The 27,098-nt window shown below is 31.7% G+C and overlaps 1 protein-coding gene, 1 non-coding gene and 1 pseudogene across 2 annotated transcripts; 2 read left to right on the top strand and 1 right to left on the bottom strand.

Annotated features, from left to right (window-relative positions):
• Positions 1–1,517: 1,517 nt before the first annotated feature.
• Positions 1,518–1,624, top strand: LOC118481496. Its single transcript, XR_004865705.1, has one exon. It is a non-coding gene; the product is annotated as a small nucleolar RNA R71 (small nucleolar RNA).
• Positions 1,625–7,080: 5,456 nt separating this feature from the next.
• On the top strand, positions 7,081–25,597 carry LOC110930534 (abietadienol/abietadienal oxidase). The gene is made up of 9 exons (XM_022173852.2): positions 7,081–7,332; positions 9,589–9,913; positions 10,016–10,165; positions 15,950–16,192; positions 20,161–20,259; positions 24,466–24,544; positions 24,870–24,991; positions 25,085–25,212; positions 25,339–25,597. The coding sequence occupies exons 1-9, from the start codon at positions 7,136–7,138 to the stop codon at positions 25,427–25,429; spliced, it is 1,434 nt and encodes a 477-aa protein (XP_022029544.1). The 5' UTR covers positions 7,081–7,135; the 3' UTR covers positions 25,430–25,597.
• On the bottom strand, positions 23,562–23,905 carry LOC110928393 (annotated as a pseudogene).
• Positions 25,598–27,098: the final 1,501 nt, after the last annotated feature.

The following is a 27,098-nucleotide window of genomic DNA, read 5'->3' as shown; positions in this document are numbered from 1 at the left end:
AACCCCGAACTTCACTTCCTTATCCCCATATTTTAAAGTGAGTGTTCCGTCATTCATGTCTACCACTGCTTGTGTGGTGGCTAGAAATGGCCTCCCTAGTATGAGGGGGACTTCGGTGTCTTCTTCCATATCAAGTATGACAAAGTCGGCCGGGTAGACGAAATTGTCGACTTTGACTAGTAGATTTTCAACGACACCTTGCGGGAATTTGACGGATCGATCAGCAAGTTGTATACTCATCTTTGTAGGACTCGTTTTTCCTAAGCCGAGTCTTTTGAACATTGATGCGGGCATGAGGTTAATGCTAGCCCCAAGGTCAGCTAGTGCATTACGAATGGGGGAGTCCCCAATCGAGCAAGGAATTGTGAAGCTTCCGGGATCAATCTTCTTTTGGGGGAGTCTGTTGAGTACGAGGGCGGAGCATTCTTCGCCTAAGTTAACTAATTGCAATGATTCAATTTTCCTTTTATGAGTGAGGAAGTCCCTCATGAATTTTAAGTATTTAGGCATTTGGGTTAGGACGTCAATGAAAGGAATGTTGACATGCAATTATTTTAGTAGACTTTCGAATTTTGCGAATTGCTCATTGGTCTTTTGACGGATTAACCTACCGGGGTATGGAACCGGAGGAGCCTGAGTGGGCTCTGGTGATGGAGGAGAAACCTTCTCTTGTTGGGGCGGTGTTGCGATCTCCTCAGTAGGCGGTGGCCCTTCCGCGGGACCCACGGTACGGTTTCGTAACGTTATGAGATGAACTTGTGCTTTTGGGTTTGTTTCGGTATTACTTGGTAACGCGCCTTGCGGTCTCTCGGGGAAATTTTGGGCTAGTTGATTTATTTGTTTTTCGATGCTTTGTATACTAGCTTGTTGATTTCTAAAATTTGATTCTAATTGTAGAAACCTATCCGAGTTTTTCTTTTCAGGGTCGGAGATGAGGCGAGATATAGTATCTTCAAGCCTTTCTCGTCCACCTTGTTGTGGAGGGAAATTTTGTGACTCATTTCTTGGTTGTTGAAAGTTTGTTCGTTGGTTTAGGCTTTGTTGGTTACTACTATTGCCGGGCTCTCTCCAACCAAGGTTAGGGTGGTTACACCATCCTTGGTTGTAGGTGCCCGTTGGAGGACCCGACGACCTAGGTCTATTATCAATGTAGTTTACCGATTCTGGTTGATCATCTGTTTCTTTCATACAACTCCAATTTTCATGTGGCCCACCACACCCTTCACAAGCCATAACCGAGACTGTTTTTGTCATTTCTAACTTTTTAATTTTAGAAGAGGGCCTCGATTTGGGCTTGTAAAGAAGTGCTTTCATCAACCTTATGGGTGCCCGGGGCAATAGATTTATTGCCTCGGGGAGTGTGCCACTGGAAATTGGTTTGAGCAATTTCCTCAGTTTGATTATATATTTCATGCGGGAGGCGATTACCTAAAAGTCCCCCGGAGCTAGAGTCAAGTGTTTGTTTAGTATGTGGCAACAATCCATTATAGAAAGTGGATACTTGTTGCCACACCGCAAGACCATGATGGGGACACTTTCGTAATAGCTCCTTGAACCTTTCCCAAGTTTCATATAAGGATTCCCCCTCCTCTTGCGAGTAGGTATTAATTTCAGTCATTAATTTAGCCGTTTTAGCGGGAGGGAAATACTTATATAGAAATTTTTGGGCTACTTCATCCCAGGTGTTTACCGAGCCAACTGGGAGGGCGTTAAGCCAAGCTTTTGCTCGGTCTTTTAGTGAAAATGGAAACATTCAAAGGCGGATGGCGTCATTTGATGCTCCATTGATCCGAAAGGTATCACATATCTCTAAGAAATTAGTAATATGTAGATGGGGATCCTCGTCCGCAAGCCCATGAAAGGTTGCAGAGTTTTGAAGCATCTGTATCAAATGTGGCCGAAGTTCGAAGTTGTTGGCTTCGACATTCGGTGCATTGATAGCGGCGCTGAGATTACCTACGGTGGGTCATAGGTAATCCATGAGGGTACGTTGGTCCGCCATTGGAGGTGGGTCCCCCGAAACCTTCCCTTGGTTTTTAGCTTTTAGTCTTTTTTTGAGAAAGCGTTCGGGTTCTTCTAGAGGTTCTTTTATGTCTTTATTAGAACTGGAGCTCATACACTACGTATAGGTGGCGTCTGGTTCCAAGTCCTGCAACAAAAACAAAAAAGAATGTTGGTCAGAAAGTTCACCACGGCCCCGTGCTCAGTGAACACGACCCGTAGTCGGAGTTACAGTGATTGTTTTCCGGATCCCTGTTACTGGAAAGTTGGACACGGCCCCGTGTTGCACCGACACGGCCCCGTGGTCAGCCTTCTGTAACTCGGAAAATTAAAAACTGCCAGTAACACTGCTGGGCACGGCCCGTGTCCGACTAGGCACAGCCCGTGCTGAGCTCTGCAGAAGCTGAAAAATTAAGAAAATCCTAAAAAAATAAAAAGAAAATAAAAAATTTAAGAAAATCCTAAAAAAAATAAAAAAAATAAAAAAAATGATTAGGCCGTTGATTCCTAACTTTCTTAAAATCCTTGTGTCCCCGGCAACGGCGCCAAAAACTTGATGCGTGTCAGTGTGTATATATTTTAGATGTATATTTTAAGCCCTTTTTACACTTTTAGCCAAGTTTTAAATTTATAAAACACGATATTTACTAACACTAAACACACATATTGGCAAGTGCACCCATCGTGGACGTAGTATAGTGTTGGTAAGATACCGAGGTCGTCCAAGGACACAAGAGCTTTTAGTACCAGTTTATCCTCAACGTCTAATCAAATCAAAATGTTAGAAAAAGATTTTTAAACCAAGAAAATAAAACTAACTAAAATGCTGAAAATAAAATAAAAATAAAAACAGATAGACAAGATGAATCACTTTAAAATGCTGAAAATAAAATAAAAATAAAAACAGATAGACAAGATGAATCACTTGGATCCGACTCGTGTGTTAGTGTAACCTTTGATTATTTTCGCACTTTTGCACTTGTTTAAGAGATTATCTTAGTTATTGTAGTAGGCCCCTCTTTTGAAGGCGACGTTACCCTCAACCCAGTAGTTTGAGTCAGCAAGGATACAATCCTAAAGGGTCGGATTATTGAAATATAATTAATTAAGTTATTAATGCATAATGTGGTAGGCCCCTCTTTTGAAGGCGACGTTACCCTCAGCTAAGTAGTCTGAGTCAGTAGGGATACAGTCCTAAGTAGCTGGGTTAAAGTTTTAATAGTAGTTTAACTTATGAGGGGATCAAAGAGTTTGGACCCCCGCCATCCAATACCTTTGGGTATTGAAGGAGGTCCTACTAAATTTGACCCAGGTCCTTTGCAGGATCTATACACTGAACAATGGCAAGACTCTTACCAAACCGTTCCCTTAACCCCCGACCAGGTAGCCAACATACCTCCATATAGACCGTGGAGATATGAATGGTGAAAATCTTTTATTTTATATAGACAGTAAAATAATGTCAAGACACCACGGACAAACGATAAGGAAGAATCACCTTTAACATAAGAAACTAGTAATTAAAGTCATTAATACAAAACCAATTAAAAAGTGCAAAAGATTAAAAAATAAAAAGTATTACACTAAACACTTGTCTTCACCAAGTGATGTAAGAGACTTAGGCAAACATGGCCTTTGATTGTCAAGAACTCTTACGATCAATCTTGGATCCCGAGACGACTCACACACTCTATGATGGACAATGGATGATGGTGGTGGATGATGGTGTTATGGTGGTGGTGGGTGGTGGGTGAAGTGTGAGAGAGGTGGTGTGCCAAGGGATGAGTTGAAATGGCTCCAAACACTCTTATTTATAGGCTGAACAGAAGCCCGGGCACGGCCCCGTGCCCGCTGGGCACGGCCCCGTGTCCATCCTCGTCTCTCTCTTCATTAATTGTAATTCGCAATTACAATAAATGCGCCTGCAGGAAGTTGACCACGCCCCCGTGTCCGCTGGGCACGGCCCCGTGGTGGGCAGTAGAAGCTTCTAAAGGTTTGTTTTTTCTGCTGCTACTTGGGCAGGGCCCCATGCTCGCTGAGCACGGGGCGTGTTCAGTCTTCTGTTTTCTTAGTTTTGCTTGGGAAGATGCTGTCGAGGGGTCTGCCATTCCACTTTTGTTCCTTTTCTTGTATTGATGTTTGATTTTGCTGTCTTTTTGCTTCTTTTGTTAATTTGAGCTTATTTAATCCTGAAAATACAAAAGGAAGACAAAAGCACACTTTTTCCAACATTAGTACTAAAAAAGGGTTAGTTTTATGCCATAATTGATATAATTTATATGTTGCATTTTGTGCATATCAGGTCCATCGATTAAAAGTGTGTATGCTTAGGTTTACTGGATCTGGTACATTGCATATACCTATGTGTAACAACAGTTCCGGATTTCTTCATGGTACGTACAGAAAACCCAGACCTCTCAGCATAATACTTGTACATATTCTCAACGTTGCCCCATGTGTCAAAAACCATTCCAATAGTAGGTGTATATTCAGGAGACACCAAAGGTTTCCAGTACTTTGTTCCATCAGTTGTCATGTATACATGGCTGGTTATATCTCCTTCAATACAAACATCGATACAACAATAAATAATATATAGTTAGCATAATGTATATCACTAATATATTAATGTATGAACACAAAAAATACGGACAATAAAACAGTGCACATATGTTTTATATTAATATATTTAAGATATGGACATATACATACAGACAACACACACAGAACATGTATACATACATACAATAAAACAATGATAGTATTGTTTAAGTGAGAAAATTATTTGAATTCATTAAACATGTTAATTAACATGTAAGCATTTGGCAATTTAAACATTACAATAGAAATGATACAACATCAAACATATGTAGTATATTGAAAATGCAGACATGTTAACAATTAATATACACACATTTAACATTTTAATACAAACATGTGTACACATGTGTAATACACATTTTTTAATAAATAACTAACTTACCTAATCGATCGACGTCATACAAACGTAATGGACGGACATTGTGACTGCCAGAACTTGAATTATTAACATGAGTTGATTTAGTACGTTCGTGTCCTTCATCATCGTTATCATCTAACCTAGAATCGATTATTGCGTCAGCAATAATGGCACCAGTGTTTGTAGAACTGCTAGATGAAGCCATACCTGAACGATTTAGCAATAATATCGATTAAAAAAACAACAAGCAAACATATCTGAATTCCGATTATGAATAATATGTGAGAAAGTAAACATGAAATCCGATTACCTACACTTGTTGAACACGATTTGAATGCGAATCAACTTGAATTCGGTATGGAGTTCGTTATATGTATGAGTAATTGATGCAATTATGGAATGGATTGATGTAATATTCGAGAATTGTTGAACACGAAATCTCTAAAAAAACAAAATCAAAATTGTGTCGGTTATGAATTGGGCGAAACATATAACGTGAAATTGTGTTTGTTGACAAAAATACCCCTATGTTTGATATTTTTTTGGTTTTCTCATTTATATCTAGTTTTTCATGATCTTATCCCTATATGATCAATGATAGATATTAATAAATTGGGAAATAATAAATTGAAAACCCATCTTAGTTAAAGAAACCCAGAAAACTTCAACTTCACCGTCCATCTCATTTGATCAATGATAGATATTAAAAAGATATAAAAAGTTACTTTTTTCAGACAAATGTTACAGTCTGACAAAAAGTGTAAAGTGTTACACTTTTCTCTCTCCTCTCTCATCTGACCTAAAAAAAATGTGACAGCTGCATTGTTATATAAAATCCCGCTGTAAAAAATGTAACATGTTTTTATGCACATTAGCAAATAAAAACTTCGTAAATTAAAAGATCTAAAATCCATACACTTTATATAATCTAAAAAGCGGTTGTCAAAACACAACAAAAATATGTTACAGATTAGTTACAAAAAAGTGAACAACTAAAAAAATGTAACATATTCTCTCTCATTACTCCACTATTACGAAAAGTGTGTTAGTGTCAGAAAATGTTAAAGGCGTCAGTAAAAATGTTGCAACGAAAAAATGTAACATGTGGCAACATTTTGTCCACCCATAAGGTTTTCAAAGTTTTTGCAACTCACATGGGATTTCTCTCTATAATTCACCTATATATATATATATATCCAATGAGGTTTGTATGAAAAAATTGGTTTTGATTGGTTTTTTTTTCATTTGTTCTCACGGTTCTCACAATATTTAGTGTTCTCAAGATAATCCTCCCCTATATGTGTGTGTGTGTATATATATATGTTATGTTGATATAATCCACTTATAAAAGTTGTATAAAACTAGAATTTTGACCCGTTATGCGTTGCGGCATGGTCGAAACTTAAAATAACTCGAATTTGTACCGTCAAATAACTGATCCGACTCGTTTACAAACTAAACTTATGTCAAAACGTAGACCAACTAAAAACATAAATAAACTAAGCATGAAACGTACTATATTTGACCTGATTCATTGCCGAGAAAAAATTACGTCAAAACGTAAAACAACTTAGATTTATACCGAAACATATTAAAAAAACACGTAAGAAAATTGTTTTTTTAAGTTAATTAATGTGCGTTACGACAGCGTTGAAACGTAAAGCAACTCGAACTTACATACCGCCTAGTGAAAACGTATTATATTTGACCCGACTTGTTTTCGAATAAAATTTATGACAAACATAGATCATTTACGTAAAAACATAAACCAACTTCAATTTATACCGAAACATACTTAAAAAAAGGAAAAAGAAAAAGAAAGAAAATATGAAAAAAAAATGAAAAAAAAAAACAAATCACTTCGATTTTGCTTTTGAGAATTGTTAAATATAGAATTACAGAGAAAAATACATATACGATAACCTTGCATTAAGAGTTTTGTCGAACACCGTATATTAATTAAAAAGATAATGAATTAGAATAAAATGTTAAGTAAAAAATAGTTAAAGTTCAATGTCATGCTATAAATATACAATTTTTATTGTCAAGAGAAGGTGCCTATATATAGTGGTCTTTTATATTGTCTAAAAGCCAGCAAATGCCACAAGATTTCAAACCACACCTTCACCACCAACACCCACACCCACCCCCACCCTCACCCTTGGAAAAGGAAGAATGGTTGTATGGAGCTATGTGATCCCTGTGTTGCTGGTGCTTGTGATATATGTGCTAAAATTTGTAAATTTGAAAACAAACAAGAGTAAGTTGCCCCTAGGAGGAAGAGGGTGGCCGATAGTCGGGGATAGCTTACGTTGGTATAACGCGGTTGCAAGCTCTAATCCTACCACTTTTGTTCAACAACAAGTTTTAAGGTACGTAAAAGCCGACCTAAACCTCGGAAAAGGCTTGGGAAGGGAGGACTTTATAGACAACAGTGAATAAAATAAATTTGCCATTCAAAAAAAAAAAAAAAGCCGACCTAAGCCTGATTGTGCAGAATTTCATCTTGATTCAGCACTTAGAGTGCATGTCAATGATGATATTCCTGCCTTGCAGGTTTTAGCATCGATTTCATGTTAAACCACTTTTTCAATAGCAATCAAAAAGGCATATCGTTTTTTCATACTTTTATAAGTTGTTATTGTATTAAAAATGATTAAAAAACGTTTTTTAGTTACATAATCAAAAAGAATGAATTCATATATTTTAAATTTCTAAAAAAAAGCTAAAACTTGTTTTTGTGTGTGTGTTGGGTGGTGGGGGGATATAGAAATGAATTCTCACCCTCCGGATCCTCAGGCAATGGAAGGGGAACCGGATCACAATACAGTTGTTCATGTTTTTTTTTAAAGTTTAATATTGACATATGTTTATAACTAGTTGATCCCCCGCCTGCGTTGCGGGGCGATGGCCGAATAATTCCAATCAATTAAAAAAACACTATTATAGTTTTGTTAGGAAAAAAAACTAAAACGATGACAAGACCGTAGTTCTAAGCTCAGGGCAAAACTGTAGTTTGTCAGGATTAATGAGCGAGTGTTAGGCAGCTCCTTGACATGGAAAAAAATTAAATCCAGTCAACCAATTAAAAATACACTTTTATAGTTTTGCTAAAAAAAACTAAAACGATAGCAATACTATAATTTGAACTGAGAACAAAGTTGTATTTGTTGATTTGGGTAAAATCGTAATTTGCCAAAAGTTAAAGTAATGGCAATTCTATAAATTTGAAACAGAGACAAAATCGTAATATAACTATGCACTAAGGATAAAATCGTAATTTTAAGCTGGGGAGAAAACTATATTTTTAATTTGAACTCGGGCAAAATCAAAATTTTGAAATGAGGGCAAAATCGTAATTTGAATTGGCGGGCAAAAGCTTTTGAACCAGGCAAAAACATAATTTTAAACTTAAGGCGAAATCATAATTTTTTGAAAGGAGCGAAAATGCGAAATCGTCATTTTTAGTTTGGGGCAAAAGCAAAAATTTATTTTGAATTGGGGCCAAAATTGTAATTGTAATATGGGGATAAAATCATAATTTTGAACCGAGGGAAAATCGTAATTTTGAGCGAGGGACAAAAAGGTAATTTTATTTTGAAGTGAGGGCGAAAACGTAATTCTATTTTAATTAAGGACGAAACCGTAATTTTAAAACGAATATAAAATAAAAAAACGGGTAGTCAAATAGGCACTATTCCCCTAAGTTCCTTTTGTATATGTAGGAAATAATAACAATTTTTTTTTTTAATTCTTAATTACATTTAATTTACATTTTCGGTCACTTGTTAACTTTTGATCCACAAGTTGAATTAGAAAGTTCGGTCATTCGTTAACTTTTGATCGACAAGTTTAATTAGAAAGTGTTCATTATATAAACATAATATGTTTTGTTTGACAGATAATAAACAAAGGCCACTAAGCACTCTTTATTGTTTTATTCGTTTTTAAATCATATGTTCCTAAATTTACATTAACTGTTTATCATCATATTAAATTTATTGTGCATAAAACATAATAAACACATTGTAATTAAATAGCTAGAGAACTTAATACATAAGGCCTTGAGGTATATGTTAACACCTGAGGCGTTATGGATGATATGACATGTTAATTGGCGTCGTAAACCACTTCTTGTTAATATGTTAACGAGATGCTAAAAGACTAAATTAATTTTTTTAAATCATTAAAAAAATAGGGTGATGTGGAATTATCATGATTAAACCATTTCTTAATTAGTGTAAGATTAAGTAAAATAGGGAAAAATGAATGATGTGACACACAAGTAAAGTTGAAAATGATTAAAATACACCTAAATGTCTAACAAATATAAGATTATAAGCATATTGTTTTAAATGTGATATATATAATCGGTTTTCATCATCTTAGTTTCTCTCCCACTATTAACTAAATTATTATCTTCCATGTCTTAATGTACAAGTGAACCATGTTCCTTTTTTTACACTTAAAAGTGGTTCTTCTATTACACCTGCCCCTTTTGATTACTAAGCATATAAATATGTGATCATATCCTTTTTTATATTACAATATTTTGTTCCTAAAATGACCATTTATGTTATGTACCTTTTTTAAATCAAAAAAATTAATTTGATACCATGGGTTTGTAGGTATGGAAAGATATTTTCATGCAATATATTTGGGAGAATGGCAGTAGTATCTGTTGATCCTGCTTTCAACAGATTTGTAATGCACAACGAAGGAAAGCTATTCAAATCGAGTTATCCAAAATCCTTTCGTGACTTGGTTGGGACAAATGGTGTCATCACCGCCCAAGGAGATCAACACCGCAAGCTTCATACGATTGCATCAAATATGATGCGTTCTGACACCCTCAAGACTCGTTTCTTGATGGATATCCAACAAGTGTTGAACCAAACATTCGCGGATTTGCACCATAATCAGACCATATTGCTTCAAGATGTGTGTAGAAAGGTTAGATTTCTGATTCATTCCAACTCTAAATGAACTATTTTTATTATAGGTCTGTTTGAGTAATGAATGAGACGTGACTAGTTGTGTAATATTGATTCTCAGTTGGCTATAAACTTAATGGTAAATCAACTCTTAGGAGTTTCAAGCGACAATGAAGTGGGTGAAATGGCACAACTATTCTCAGACTTTGTAGATGGGTGTTTATCTGTTCCTATCAATTTGCCTGGATTTGCTTACCACACCGCCATGAATGTAAGCTTGTTGCTACCACATTTCACATTAACAAACTATAATTGGCAACATAATTGTACATATAGGTGTTGTATTCATGCTTTGAAAGTTTAAAAAAAAAAATTGATATTACACTTTTAACACAAATCTATTTGACTTTTTACTTTTAACCCAAAGGTTTTCATCTTTTGCAATTTAACCTCGCAATTTTTTTACTTTCAACTTTGGTCTCCCTACTTTTCATTTTTCGGAAGTTTTTCGTTCTACGTTTCGTTTTAAATTTTGCGTTTTAACACGGCGTAACGTGCGTGTGTGGCTCAACGTTTTTATGTTTCGTTTTACACTTCGTACTAGATTTTGTGAGTTAACATGGCTCAACGTACATGTGTGGTTCGACATTTTTACGTCGTCTAGTTTTTTCCCATTTGACAGGTTCGTTACAACGCGTAGGTCCTAAATCGACTTAATTTTTATTTTCTACGTTTTACGTTGCAGTATAATTTATTCGCATTAACACGCTGTAACTTTAGTATTGGTTGTTGTTAACGATGATGTGGCATTGGTGCTATTTGGCGCGATTTTACGCCTCCGTCGCATTGCGACGGGTAGTAAATCTAGTTCATTATAAATTAATAAGACATCTCTAACATATAGAATCTAATCGAAATTTTAATATATAAAATTTTAATTAATGCCACATGATAACACCCCATCATCTCTTAAATAATTATTATTTTAAAACTAATTTTATAAACAACTAATATTTTTATTGTTTCGAACTAGCTATGGGATTAACTCTAGATTATTATTATATTTTTATCTAATAAAGTAAAATTATGGAGGACACATGTCGTGTTACTATGCATTTTTAGAATTGTTTTTCCGCCCTTTTTTCCTCTAATTTAGTTAATATCTTTTAGATTTAAATATTATTTATATATTTCCTAACTGATAAGTGATAAATTATAATTATAGATAAGTTTTATATTTTTATTTTACGTATTCTTTAGGTTTAAATAATATGTATATATATATTTCCTAACTGATAAATGATAAACCATAGCTATAAATAAGTTTTTTACGTATTCTTTAGATTCAAATATTATTTATATTCCTAACTAAATTCATTTGATTACTTTACAACTTTCATAATATTATTAATATTCTTAAGGTTATTTTTTCTTTAGTATTCCAACTAAACAAATTTCAATTCATTTATGATTTTACTAGGTTATAACCCCGTGTATTACACGGGGTTGAATAAATAAATTATATATACTAAATAATAAAACAATATATCTTTAAAACCTCATATATTGTACGGGTTGAATAAATATAATTTTATATATTAAATAATAAAAAGTTATATCTATAAGAACCATATTGTACAGGTTGAATAAATGTAATTTTATATATCAATAAAAAAGTTATATCTTTAAAACCACGTGTATTACATGAGTTGAATCAACGTAATATTGTTTACCAAATAATAAAATAATACATCTTTAAAAAACCTCATTTATTACACGGGTTAAATAAATGTAATTTTATATACCAAACAATAAAAAAGTACATCTTTAAAAATATGCGCATTACACGGTTTGAATAAATGTAATTTTCTGTATTAAATAATAAAAAATATATATCCTTAAAAAACCCCGTGTATTGGACGAATTGAATAAATCTAATTTTATATATCAAATAATAAAAAGTTATATCTTAAAAAACCACATAGTGAAAATGTATAAATGATAAATAATATTAGTTAATTTTGTTTTAAGTTTCGTAAAATTTATTTGATACCAAACTAAAAAAAAACATTCAAATATAATTAATTCAAATAAATGATATTATAAATGAGAAGGAGATTAAACTAAATAATAATTATCCATAAGATATTAGACTAATAATATTTAGTAAGAGAGTTATCTATAATATAAGATATTAAATTAAATAATATTTAGTAGGAGAGTTATCTATAATTAATTAGAAAATATTATATTAAAAGAATAATTATCTGTAAGAGATGGCATAATATGATGACAAATGTCCCTAAATGGTTTCTTTTATTATATAGTATAGATTATTATTATTATTATTATTATTATTATTATTATTATTATTATTATTATTATTATTATTATTATTATTATTATTATTATTATTATTATTATTATTATTATTATTATTATTATTATGTGGTTCAATAATCAGAACGTTTCATAAATGAAATTACATAAAAGATAACCAGCTTATAACCTAATGCTATTATGACGTGTGATAAATGCGTTCCTACAAACTACTACAAACTATATACTTTTATTATTAATATTATTGTTGTTGTTGTTGTTGTTATCATCATTTTGCGTCATATGTTATAATTCAGTGAGTAGAAGATTTATTTCCCCTCTTATTTCAGTCCCTTTCGGACTCTATACATATGGGTACACGTAGTTGGATCAATGAAAGTTATTAATAAGAAGAGAAACCAAAAGAAATATTTTTTTAACAGCTAATTTCTTTAATACCCCGTCGTCTGTTGGACTTGAACCCAAAACATTCCCCTTCCCAACCTAGGTGTTTTAAAGGTTTTGCCTTTGCCAATGACCACCCCAATGGTTAACCAAAAAAATAATTAAGAAATGAAATGTTAAACAAATAAGAGATACGTGGAAAATTATGATTTTATAATATGTAAAGTATATAAAGTATATTTGTTCTCTCTAAATACTGATTTAACCGGGTTTATAACCCAGGTTCAAACTCTAGATCTATAATAAAACTAATAAAGTTACATCTTCATCAAATAAAAAAATATATCTTTCAAACTTTGTGGTTTTACATTTTTTTCAAAAGTTATTTTAATAACTTAATTACACTACGTTATAAAAAAAACACAAACGAACCTTATTAGTTATTACTAAGAGTATTCATAATTCGATTTAAAACCATGAAACCGATGAAAATGGTCATCGGTTTGATTCCACGGTCGAGTTTATTATTAACTTTCGGTTTATGTATTAAGTTTACTAATATATTACTTTCGGATTCGAATTTAAAATTTTAATTAAAAAAGTCAATAATATCTTATAAAAAAAATCGTTTTGTAATACACGGGGTTCCACTCCAGTGTGTGTTTATATATATAATTTTTAACTAATTTCCTATTAGGTTATATTTTTAAACTGATTATGAATTATTGGCCCAGACGGTTCAAACAATCGTGTCAACAAATACGAACACGAGATATTGGGGGGACAAACCCACGACTCTTTCTATTCAATCAAACAAACTTACGAACTTACAAAGAGAAGAAACAAATAAAACAATAACCTAGACGCCTATTTATAGTACTACTAAAAGGGGTGAGCAAAAGGAAAAACCCGACCATTACCCGACCCGACCCGAGAACCGATCAAACATAAAATACAGAACCGATTCACTAGCCTAAATATAGGGTCGGTTCCGGTCCATAGGTCCAAGTCGAGTTTCACCGTGAAAAGAACCGAGAACCGACCCGACCCGACCCTATTTTATATGAAAAATTGGAACCGATCTAAATACCTAGGTACTTGGGTTCGGGTCGGGTTGGATATATTTTCGGTTCGGTTCTTGGTTATTTTCGGTCCGGACCTGAACTTGATCACCCCTAACTACTAAATTTGCTCTCCAAGTCAATTAAATCTTTCCTAAAGCAATTACAATATAATTACCTAAAATAAATCAAACTTTAATAATAACTAATTATATCAATCTTTCACTTTAGCCCTTCAACTTTCAACTTTCAACTCATACGAGTTTTAGGATTAACTTTCAAAATTCCCCCTTAATCTAATAACTTGACTCAAACTTTCTTGACTTTGTACCGCCAAGGTCTTGGATCCCCAACAACATTCTCAGCTCGTCAAACTCAATTATTGATCTATCTTTACTCTTTTTTTCAATTGTTTATAACAAACCTGTTTAACTGGTTCTTCACGCTCATCATTCAAACATTCCACATTCATCTCAGATCCAACTTCATTGAACACTTTCCTTTCTTCAACTTTTCTATCTTCACATATTTGTTGCATCACTTGTTCAACTGACAAGTTCATTTTCCGCACTTTTCTTTTTTCTATGCTTAGCCAAACATTCTTAGCAATTCGACTTGGACCCAAAACTCGCAGTTGGGTTAGCCTTTCTTTCTTTATCAGACCCTGCTGGGCTTTTCTTTCTGACTATTCTTCTTAACTTTTCATTTAGTTCCGATTTGTCTTCAACAGATGCTCGACCGTTAACTTTCACATACGGTTCTACATGTTAACTTCATCCTTCCTTTCATACAGTATTAGATATTTTCTCTCATTATCATGATTAGTAGCAGGTTTCTTGCTTTGCTGCTGCAAACTGATCTTAACAGTTTCTTCATCTTCATGGTTGTTTGAGTCAGGAAAATACCAGAAGATTCACTCTTTTCTCTTCTTCTTCTAAAGCAATTCTTTCTTTTTCTTTATTCAATCTTTCTTTTTCTTCACTTGCTAAAACAGCTTGCAAAACTTCTTCTTTCTCTATAGCTTCCTGAGCTTCTTTCTTACGTTCTTGTTCTTCTTGAACAATTGCACCCAATCTTTTTTTCTCAACGATCTCATCCAATCGTTCTTTCTCAACGGCTTCTTGAGTTGCTTTTTCCTGTTCTTCCTTTCTTACATGACCAATTCCAAGGAATCGAATCTTCAAGGCACGCCATACTAGCTGACTTGTGTGTTAAAAGCCAATAATATGGGGTCCATGATTGAAGATAAAAGATTAGCTTAAAAACATTTGGGTTCTATATCAAATAAGTTTATGCAAATTGGTTATGATTTAAACAATTTGTTGATCTTAGAACGATGTCGTCTCAACAAGTAGTTGGAAGACTGCAAGCTTTCGGGGAACGTATAAAGAAGCCACCTAAGGAAGAAGATATACCTGGTAAACACTACTCTCTAATGCGGATGTAAGAGAGAAAGTTAAGGAACATAGATCTAAACATTGAGGTTGTGGGAGTTCAAACCATAAAAACCTAAGATGTGATTAAGGTGGAGGTTGTGAGTCCGGGAGATGCGGATGTCAACAAGAGAAAAGTTGTGTTATTTGTTTCAAGAGCAACGAGCTCATACATTTTTTTTCAAACGAATATCCGAAGTAAGAGAAAAATGATGATTAGATGAATTTGATTCAAGAAGGTGATGGTGACCCGACTTTGTTTTGATGATCGCTGTGAACTTTAACGACTAAAGGGGTTGATTGATGGAATTAAGCGTTAAGTTCAGATTGTGAAACAAAAGGGTAGTTAAGTCTTTTTTAGTTAGGTTATCTATTTAAGGAGTTTTTATATACAAAGTCATATTTTTAGAGTTTTGTGTCATAATTGAGTCTTTATTTAGTAACAAATCTGAGTCGTTTAGGTTTCTTGTTTTCCAAGATGTTTAGTTAGTATAATATACGATCAGAGTTATTGTAATTCGTGCACTTTGGTTTATAAGAAAAAGAGTCGAGCGAGTTTGTCTAGTCTCGTACTTTGGTGTTTGTGTTTTAATCATTTTACCCAAGTGAAGAAAAATCTACTTGTCAGTGTACAACTTAAATTGTAATGAGATTTCCTCTCTCGTACTTTGGTCTTTGTGTTTTAATCATTTTACCCAAGTGAAGAAAAATCTACATGTCAGTGTACAACTTAAATTGTAATGAGATTTCCTAACCGTAAGTGGTAAACAAATTCGAACATGTTATTATGCATAAAAACGTTGATAATAATACTAATGACAAATAATATTTTCGCAGGCAAGAAACAATATAATTAGAAAGATCAATAAAATAATATGCTACACAAGGCATGGTGATGGTGATCCTGGTTATGACGGCGGTTTAGTCAGGAGACTCGTGGTGGAGGGAAGTCTCCCTGATGAAGCAATTGCTGACTTCATCATCAACCTCTTGTTCGCAGGGAATGAGACAACAGCTAAAACTATGCTTTTCGCCATATATTTCTTGACTCATTCACCAGTAGCGGCTAATCAACTCTTGGTAAGTTTTGATAAATTAAATATATAAGACAATCATACTCAACATCTAACAATCACAGTAATTTTGATGGTAAATTCTAGGCCTGGTAAGAAAAACTCATTTGGATATTTTGGGTTATTTTAAAAATAAGAATGAATCAAGATGTGTAGGGATAATTAAGGATGGGTCAGCATGTGTTGTAAGATATCTATTTAAAATAATCCGTGGGCCAGGATGGATATTATGCTGGGTAAGTGGGTAACTCTAAAAAGAGTGTCACAGTTAGATTCTCCATCCTATTCAAGTGTTCGTAGACGTTGACTTCACACAAAAACAAAAAAAAAACTAAAAAGATCTAAAAAATAAAAAAAGTAAAACAGAAAATTAAAAAAAAATTCCATAAATTAAAAAAATAAAAATCCCAAAAAAATCAGAAAAATAAAAAAAACAAGAAAATTATAAAAAAATGTTCAAAAATAAAATAATGTTAAAAAGTCAGAAAAATCAGAAAATATTAAAATATTAAAAAAATGCAAAAAAATTGTAAAAACATAAAAATCCCAAAAAAAAATCAAAAAATTCAGAAAAATAATAAACAACTAAAAATTTTTAGAAAAAATGTAAAAAATAAAAAGATGTTAAAAACATCATAAAATTCACAAAAATAAAAATTTTTATTTTTTTTGTTTGATTGATTTTTTTAAAGTGTTTACTTTTTTTATTTTTTTTAACATTTTAATATCATGACATTTTTTTGGGATTTTTTTTTAAATTTTTTACTTTTTTCTGATTTTTCTGATTTTTTTTATTTTATTAACATTTTTTTTATTTTTTTTTGTTTTTTTATTTTTCTGATTTTTTTATTTTTTTTTTAATTTGTTTTTTTAATTTTTCAGTTTTTTTTTGTTTTTATTAAATTTTTATGTTTTATTTTTTTGTCTGTTATCAGCAAAAGTCGAACCAATCACCAGTGGCGAAGCTTGAAGTTTTCGTCATGGGGGGGGGGGGGTCGAAAATGTATATACCAAAAAAATTTCTATAGAACCGGGGGGTCGAAAACATATATACCCAAAAATTTCTATACGAAAACTAGATGTACAACACTACTGAGCGAAAAAGTTCGGGGTGTCGGGCGCCCCTTCCGGCCCCTTAAATGCTACGCCCCTGCCAATCACGCATAGGGTCAAAAACCTAATCACGCATGTTATATTTTCACAGCGTACGTTGAGCAAAATTGTATGTCTCTCTCTGATTATCTCATTCATCTGCTCTAGCTCTCAATTTTACTTCCATGATCAAATTCCTATTTGTTAGCTTATAGAATTATCTGCCAACTTTCACCCGATTGTTTGAGTTGAACCAAATCACTTAGTTTTATATATTTCAGCATTAATTTTTCAAATGAGGTTTGTCAGATATTGCGTCAATTTGATTCGTTTCTACACAACGATGATTAGGGTTCGTCATTTTTTGCTCTTCGCTAATTGTTTATTCGACAGAGGGTTCGAGATTTTGTATGAAAAATCCTCGATAGAAGAAGGCGGAGGCACCTCATCACCCCGTTCTTCTTCATCGTCTGGCGCATAGACCATCTGTCATATCTCTTATTTTGGGACTGAATATAGATGATGTTGTTGGCGCATAGACCATCTGTCGTATCTCCTATTTCCGATGGAGAGTTTATCGTTCTTATTCATTTTGAGATATATATATATATATATATATATATATATATATATATAGTGAAAATATAAAATGAAAACCCCTTGAGTTGAGGAAACCTGTGAAAACCCATTGTAACAAAATTTCTTTTTAATAAAATTTTAGGGCATGTAAATTACATATTTTCAAGTGTGTGATGGTAGACCAAAATCGTGAATGTAAATGTTTTATCGAACCTACAGAACCATGTAGTGTAACTTTAGTTACATTCGTAGAATATTCCAAATCCATTTAGCAATCTACCTGAGACACCTACCGAGTTGTGATTTTCTGGGTGCGTTCGTTTTGTGTAGAAAAAGTTTTTGGAACAAAAAAGTTAAAACCGTAAACTTTTTTAACGTAAAACGTAAATTTTTTAACGTAAAACGTAAAGTTTTTAACGTAAAAGTTAAAACCGTAAACCTTTTAACGTAAACCGTCTACTTTTTAACGTAAAACGTAAAGTTTTTAACGTAAAACGTAATTTTTTTAACATAAAACATAAATTTTTAACGTAAAACGTAAAAAGCTTAACGTAAAACGTAAAAAGTTTAACCTAAAACGTAAAACGTAAAAAGTTTAACGTAAAACGTAAAACGTAAAACGTAAAATTTTTAACGTAAAACGTAAAAAGTTTAATGTAAAACCTAAAAAATGTAAAAAAATCTGTTAAAAAATCTGAATTTAAAAAGCTTTTAATAAAAAAAATTGTTTAAAAAATGAAAACTAATACAACAATACAAAAAAAGTAATAAAAAAATAATAAATACAAAAAGATAAAAAAGTGTAATTTTACTAAGCTACCCTTTTGCATTAAAATACTAAAAACATAATAAGACAAAAATTATTTAATATTATTTTTAATTACTTTTAATCTTGTCCGTCCATCTTGTTGATCTAGTGGCTACAAAGTGGTTCTTTCGGTTCTTACAACTGGAGGTGGTTTTCATTTTAGAGTTCGGTTATAAAGTCTATTTTTCCTACAAAGTGTACAAAGTAATAAAACACCACAATTTCAGCCATAAAACACACTCAAAACCCACAAATAACAGAGCAAAGATCACTAAAACACAATATCCAAACCCTATCAGTCCATAAAAACTTCAAACACATCATCGTAGAACTATGAATTTAAAACACAATATGATAATCAACATAAAACACACTAATGTTAGTCATTGGATAATCAAAACCTTATCATCCAAAACACAACACAAAACCCACAAATATGACGTTTACGTATTCTTCACTTTGTTATTTGTGGGTTTTGATTGTGTTTTATGGTTGACATTATAGTATGTTATGACTTTTTATACTTTGTAGGAAAAATGAAATTTTTAGCAAACTCCCACCCTATATAGGGGAAGGATAAATCGAAAACCCACTTGAGTTGAGAAAACTCAGAAAACCTTTGTAAAAAACCCATGTAAACTCAAGAAACATTTCTAAAAAAATAGGAAATGTAATATACATATATTTGAACATTTTTAAAAAAGAAACACAAAAATACACCGAGTAGTTTTTTTTTAAAAAAAAATGTTACAAATTTCAGGTTACATAATATATATGTCCAAAAAAATGTAACATACAAATTTTCAACATTTTTTTTTAAAAAAAAAAAACTAGTAAGCGTTTTTTTCATTTTTTTTTTTCATAAGTAGGTCCGTGTACATTTATATTACATTCCCTATTTTTTTTAGAAAAAAATAAAAATGTTACATAGGGTTTATTTGGGTTTTCTCAACTCACATGGGTTTTCGATTTATCTTTCCCCTATATATATATATAAATACACACACACACATGGATTACTTATCTATTGATGATTTACGGCCTTTTAAAACAGTTGTTCACAGGTCTCAAATGGTACCCTATATTGATCTTGAAAGAAATCATTCTGTCTTAAGTCAAAATGGTCATAGAATTCCTTTTGAACCTGAAAAGAAACTAATCAAAAGGAAAGAAAACACAAAAGACAAAGAAAAGCGGTCAAACTTCAAAAACTCCTAAAAAGTGTAAAAAATCATAAAACATGTATATATATTGAAAATATAAAATGAAAACCCCTTGAGTTGAGGAAACCTGTGAAAACCCAAACAGAATTTCTTTTTAATAAAATTTTAGGGCATGTAAATTACATATTTTCAAGTGTGTGATGGTAGACCAAAATTTTAGGGCATGTAAATTTCTTTTTACAGAACCATGTAGTGTAACTTTAGTTACATTTGTAGAGTATTCCAAATCCGTAGCGTATTTTGACAAAAAGGCGCGTCGATCTTGTTTTGCAGGAGGAGCACCAAAATATAAGGAAAAAAAGACACGATATAAGTGGTGAAGTTGATATGTTAACATGGGAAGACTACAAATCAATGTCATTTACTCAACATGTAAGTCTTTGTTTTTCATTTTCACTATACTGTTTATATATAGGATTATGCCTTGATACATGTTAAGATTATGTTTTGATCATATATAAGACTATAAGAGTATTTTGGAATGTGTGTATAGCGTTATCTTGAAAATGTTAAATATTTGCGAAAATTGTGCGAATGAATTAAAAACTACGAGAACTTTGTAAAAAACAATTTAAATTCAAACTTTTTTACACATATTGTTAATATTAAAATACAACTTTAGAAATTAAATTTATATGTATTCGTAACTAAAGAAAATATACGCATGTGTAAGTTTGTCATTTACACATATGTAAATTTGTTTTATTTACACATGAGTAAAAACACTTATTAAGAGTGATTTTGAGAGGATAGATGAATTATATATAAAGTAAATTCTTTTTTTAATGTTATATTTTAATTAATATGAAATTTGTATTAAAAAATGATTTTAGTTCGTTTTTTCATTCATTCTCACGGTTCTCGTAATATTTAGCGTTCTCAAGATAACACTCTCCTATGTGTATGTATGTATATATATATATACACACATATACAGAGAGAGTTATCTTGAGAACGCTAAATATTGCGAGATCCATGAAAACGAATAAAAATACCCTAAGAACTTGGTTAAAAACAATTCAAATTCAATTTCTTTTACATTTATCATTATTATATATTTTAAATTAAATTTACATGTATTTGGAAATAAATAAAATTTTACACATGTGTAAAAAATATTAAAAGTGATTTTAAATGGAAAGAAAAATTATTTTAAAAACATATTCTTTTTTCAATGTTGTATTTTAATTATAATGAAGTTTGTACTTAAAAAAAGATGATTTTGATTAGTTTTTTCATTCGTTCTCATGGTTCTGACAATATTTAGCGTTCTCAAAATAACCCTCATATATATATATATATATATATATATATATATATATATATATATATATATATATATATATATATACACATATACATATAGGGAGGGGCTCATGCGAGAACCACCCTTATTGTGAGAACCTTGAGAACCAATGTGAACACAACCTAAAATAGATAAAAAAACCTAACCCCCACCCCCCCCCCCCAAAAAAAAAAACCTAACCCCCCCAAAGCTAAATGCTAAAAACTAAAACCCCCAAAAAACCTAAACCCCCCTCCCCCACCCCCCAAAAACCTAACCCCCTCCCCCACCCCCCCCCAAGCTAAAATGCCAAAAACTAAACCCCCAAAAAACCTAAAAAAATAAAAAAAAATCTAAAAAAATAAAAAAAAATCTAATTTTTTTTAATATTTTTTATGCTCAAATCGCTACTTTAAGTGGCCAAAAAAATTTATTTTTAAAAAAAAATTTTTAAAAACAAAATCTTTTTAAAAAAAAATTATTTTTTTTGCTTCGAAAAGTAGCGATTTTTATATAAAAATATTAAAAAAAAAATTTGTGTGATTTTAGCTATTTTTAGGCATTTTTGGTGTGTTTACATTGGTTCTCGCGGTTCTCACAATAAGAGGTGGTTCTCGCATGATCTTCTCCCTATATATATATATAGGTAGAGGATCCTGTAAAAAGTGCTCAAAGTGTATTATAACACTATATATAATACTATATAACACCATATAAACACCGTATAACAATATGTAACACCATATAATACCATATAACACAATGTAACACTATATATCATTATATAACAAATAAAACACTATAGTTTGTCTGATAACATGTCTATGATAGATGTATAGTGTTATATTTGTTATATAATGTTATATAGTGTTACATAGTGTTATATGGTATTATATGGTGTTACATATTGTTATACGGTGTTTATATGGTGTTATATAGTATTATATATAGTGTTATAATACACTTCTCACACTTTAGGCCCTTTTTTACACTATCCTTACCCTATATATATATATGTATATATCATAGTTATATATATATCATAGTTGGGGAAGGTTTATTTGAGAAGAAAATTTAATTGAGAAGAAAAAGAACAAAGGGTAATTTTGTAAAATATTAAATAGTTTTTTCACTTATCTCATTTATTATCATTTTTGACTAATTAATTAGTCATAAAAGACTATTATCCTCCACACTAACTTTTTTTGCCTACACACATCAAAAGTTATCCTATATATTTCGAACTTCATCTTACACGTTGAAATTTATCCTACACAACTCGTAATTTATCCTACACTTTAAATTATTTTATTTTATTTTTTTGAAAAAAAATATATATTTTGAAGATAAGTTATAAAAAATTTAATGTATTAGCTATTAAAGAGGAAGACTACAAATTAATGACCTATGTAGATTTACCGATATACCCTTATAATAATATTAAATACTTATATTAAATGAAGTAAAATAAAGCATTCTTATTGGTTGAAATTTTTTTTTTTCTTCTTACAAAATATTTCTTCTCATTTGAACTCTCCACTATCATAGTTACCCTATATATATATATATATATATATATATATATATATATATATATATATATATATATATATATATATATATATATATATATATATATCATAGTTATTAAAGGCGCTATTTCTAGCTTAGTTAACTAGACTTAGTTAACTATTTCACATAATTCTAAACCAATCATCCAACTTAGTTAACTATTTCACATAATTCTGCTATTTCTAGCTCCTTGCTAGGATGTGTTATGAATTGACTTATGCCGTTCAAAAAAAATTAAACTATTTCACATTTTTAAATTTTTAATGGTAAAGAGTGAGAACCTTCTTCCTAGGTGACATTGACTAGGCAATAACTATTTCACTTTTTAGTTAGAGAAAATTACTTTTTAAGTTCCTATTTTTTAGTAATTTTAACCACTTAAGTTTCAAAATCAAAAAGTTTAACACACTGATTTTCCAACCTATTATGTCCAAATTTTTAATACCGTTAGAATATTATGTTAATTCTTCATAAAATTATCTAAATAACTCTTTTATTTTTTTTCACAAAAACCTATATTCTTTTCAGAAACTCTTATTACACACACACACACTCTCTCTCTCTCTAACAACACCGCCACCAAAAACCATCAGACTACCACCAAACACCGCTACTCCCTGTCACCTCCGACCTCCATTACACCACCTCAGCCACCCACTTGTACCCCCTCTCTCCCTCTCTCTCTATCTCACCTTGATAAAACGCTATAAAATCACCAAATTATCAACCTCAACAAAAGCACCTAGAACTCACTGCTAAAAGCACATTTACTAACGCACAAACAGAAATCTACACACACAAACACTTACTAACAAAACTAACAAGGAATCTTCGACGTAAACTACTCCATAACATGAATCAGAGCCTTAATCAACTCAATTGCGATTTCAACCAACACCGTAACGCACAAACAACATGGACATATGCATGTCAACAACAATATGTTTCCGTTAAATGATTAGAAATTGAGATTTATTAGATCCCGATTTCGAGTTCTGCGTATTGAATCGAACTGATCAAACTAGTAATTGAAAGAGTATTTGTGAAGGAGGTTGATGTACCTGACGATCCAGACGATAATACCGATGATGGAGGGAAGAAGATAGAGGAAAGCGAAGGGGAGACCGAGCCCAAAGGTCTGCAATTGCCATTGATGTTGAAGAATTGAAGTTTTAAGATGGAGATTTTAGGGATTTAGGGGGTGTTTGGGATTGCTTATTTTAGTGACTTATTAACTTTTAGAAAAATTAAGAGGTGTTTGGCATAAAATTATCACGTAAGGGGAAAAGTCAATAAGTCACTCCATTGTGACTTATTAACTATTCCAAAAAGTTATAAGCTGTTTTGAAAAGCTAAGCCAAACATGGCCTTAGATCAGAGTAGGAGTTTGAATTTGGAGATTAGGGTTTTGTTTTTTGTGGGGTGTAATATCTTGTGCATTAAAAACTGTACCTTATACTTTCTGTATTATAAATTGTCCTTTATTTGTAATGACTAAAATACCCTTATTGTTAAAAGACTTGATAGATAGAGTTAAGAATTTGGACTCAGTAGATTAGAAAATAACTATTTAATGATCAGGCATTATACTTTTTGATTTTAGACTCAAGTGGTTAAAACCTCTAAAATACAGAGACTCAAAAAATAATTTACTCTTTTAGTTAAACACTACACATTGTCTAACTAGCTAACAAACTTCATTATATTGTAACTTGATGCAGGTAATTGATGAAACTCTTCGTTTAGGTGGAATTGCTATTTGGTTGATGAGAGAAGCAAAAGAAGATGTCGAATACCAAGGTAAATTTGTACAGTCTTCAAGTTACACATCTCTCATATAAAACAATATGAGCTAACCTCTAATATACAATTTCTCACACACAGGTTAGTCACTAACATATATAGACTTAAATTTTTATTTTTACCCGTATTACTTGTTTTTAATATTTCAACCAATTGAATGTGGGATACATATACAAGTATATAACACATAAAAACATGAATCTTATACTATACAACACATAAAAATATGACACCTACTTAGAACCATCCCTACTGCGAGTACATTCTACTTAGTTAATTTATTTACTAACACGTCTTATGTACGCGATATATAACATTGTAGATTACATTATCCCAAAAGGAAGTTTTGTGGTTCCATTTCTTTCAGCAGTTCACCAAGACGAAAACTTTTATGACGAAGCGACTACTTTTAATCCTTGTAGATGGATGGATCCTAAAAACCAAGTGAGTTTTATGTGTACACATCTTATTTTGTATATTTATGTTGTATGTACGTATCACCATTCTATGAATCTTAATTTATATTCTTGATTTAAGGATAAGAGAAATTGGAGAAATAGTCCATATTATTCACCATTTGGAGGAGGACCTCGTTTGTGTCCTGGTGCAGAGTTGGCCCGACTTCAAATCGCGTTATTTTTACATTATTTTATAGTGTCTTACAGGTTTGATTTCACTTTGCAAGCTTTAATTTTTGTAATTGGTATGTATAAACATCATAAATATGCACACATTACCTATATATGTTGATATTTAGAAATCAATATGACAAAATCGGTTACATGTTTCAGGTGGAGCGAAGTTAAGGAAGATAGAATGTCTTTCTTTCCGTCGGCTAGGTTGGTTAATGGATTTCCAATCCAACTATCTAAAAGAGCATGATTTATCGACTATATGTATGCATGTATGTGTATATATTAATGAAATATGTGTGGATATATAAAAAAAACTTTAGACTAGATGTGAAGTTGTGTTTATATTTTAAGTATTGTATTTCAAATAACGAGTTCTTGCCAGGCAATGTATAATATGAGAAATTGGTTGGCACCACCCGTGTTATTATAAAATAAAGGATAACCCTTCGATTTTTTAGAAACAATCTTTGTGCATACTTGCATTACTTTTAAGTAACAATTTTCAAGTGTATTTTACAAATGCTCTTTACAATTCTTACAATAACGGGGGTAAGGGATGAACTCGGATTTTGCATTTTTGATTCCCTCAAAATGGAATTAAGCATAAATAGTAGAATATGGATTAAATGATCAAAACAAATGAACTATAAGTTTGTTATAAGTCTGGGTGTTTCTAACTAATATATTGAAGTAAGAGTTAGAAGTTTTTTTAAATAAACAAATGAGTTTGAGGGCACAATCTAGTGCTTTGTAGACAAACTCGTTGACTGACTAATAGAAATCTCTCCAAAAGTCCTTTCATGTTATGCGTTAATCATATGAAAACGTACGTTTCGACGTATCTGATTGTGCTCAGTGTGACCTATATAAGCATTGCGATTGGATCAAAACGTAAAGTAAATTGAGCTTATACCGTATGATCATAACGTATTATATGTGACCCGGCTCATATATGAAAAACATTAGCGAGTATAAAGGAAAAACCGACACATGTAATCAAAAGGGATTAATTAGTTCGTTTGGGAAAAAGAGAAAGGTAAAATATGACTCCACTCTGTTCGAAAAAAAATTACGGAACATACATAAAATAGCACAAAAACAAATTGTATTTGACCTGAGTCGTCTTCCAAAATAGTTTACGTTGAAACGTAGACAAACTCGAATTTATAGCAAGATACACATTAAAATATGCACGTAAATATTTTATCTGACTCGTTTCTAGAATAGAGCAATCGAAACACGTAAATAAAAATATGCATGTAACCGTGCCAAGTAGAACCAATGTCACATCACTGCTAGCGACCACCAAGTCCTGCGTAAAGTAGAAATTTGACATATTCATTGAATCCATCGTTCAAGTTGCATTTGTAATCATGAAAACCAATAATGTCATGCTTCGGTCATGGGTTGCAGGATAGAGTTGTGATTTTTAGACAAGTGGGTCTTTCATCAGAATTTCTGATAAACCACTTCATCAGAAATTATGGTGAACAAATCATTAGAAAGTCTGATGATCAGAATTTGTCAAAAACTGATGATATTTCATCAGAAATATCATCAGATCCATCAGAAACGACCTTCTCTGATAATCCAAACCAACTCTTGATCAACTTGTGATTCTTTGTAGTATATACTTTGCTTTTCAGTTGTCCCAACTGATTTTCTTCATCTTGCTGTGTTGTTCAGGACTGTTATCTTCTTCAGAGATCCAGTTGATTGAGATTTTCTTCAATACTTACAAATAAAGTTTCCTAACAGTTTCCCCCTAAGTATTGTAAGAAAATGAACTATCTCATGAATATAAAATTTCCAAACAGTGGAAACTTAATACTTGCAAAATTTAAACCAGTTGCTAAAGTTTTTGAAAAACAAATTACATAAAAGATGAAAATAAACAAGTTCTAATTCAGCTTCAT

The sequence above is a fragment of the Helianthus annuus genome, chromosome 8 (assembly GCF_002127325.2).
Source record: "Helianthus annuus cultivar XRQ/B chromosome 8, HanXRQr2.0-SUNRISE, whole genome shotgun sequence".
NCBI lineage: Eukaryota > Viridiplantae > Streptophyta > Magnoliopsida > Asterales > Asteraceae > Helianthus > Helianthus annuus.
Note: the sequence above shows the minus strand (reverse complement) of the source record. Positions and strands in the feature narration are given on the sequence as shown.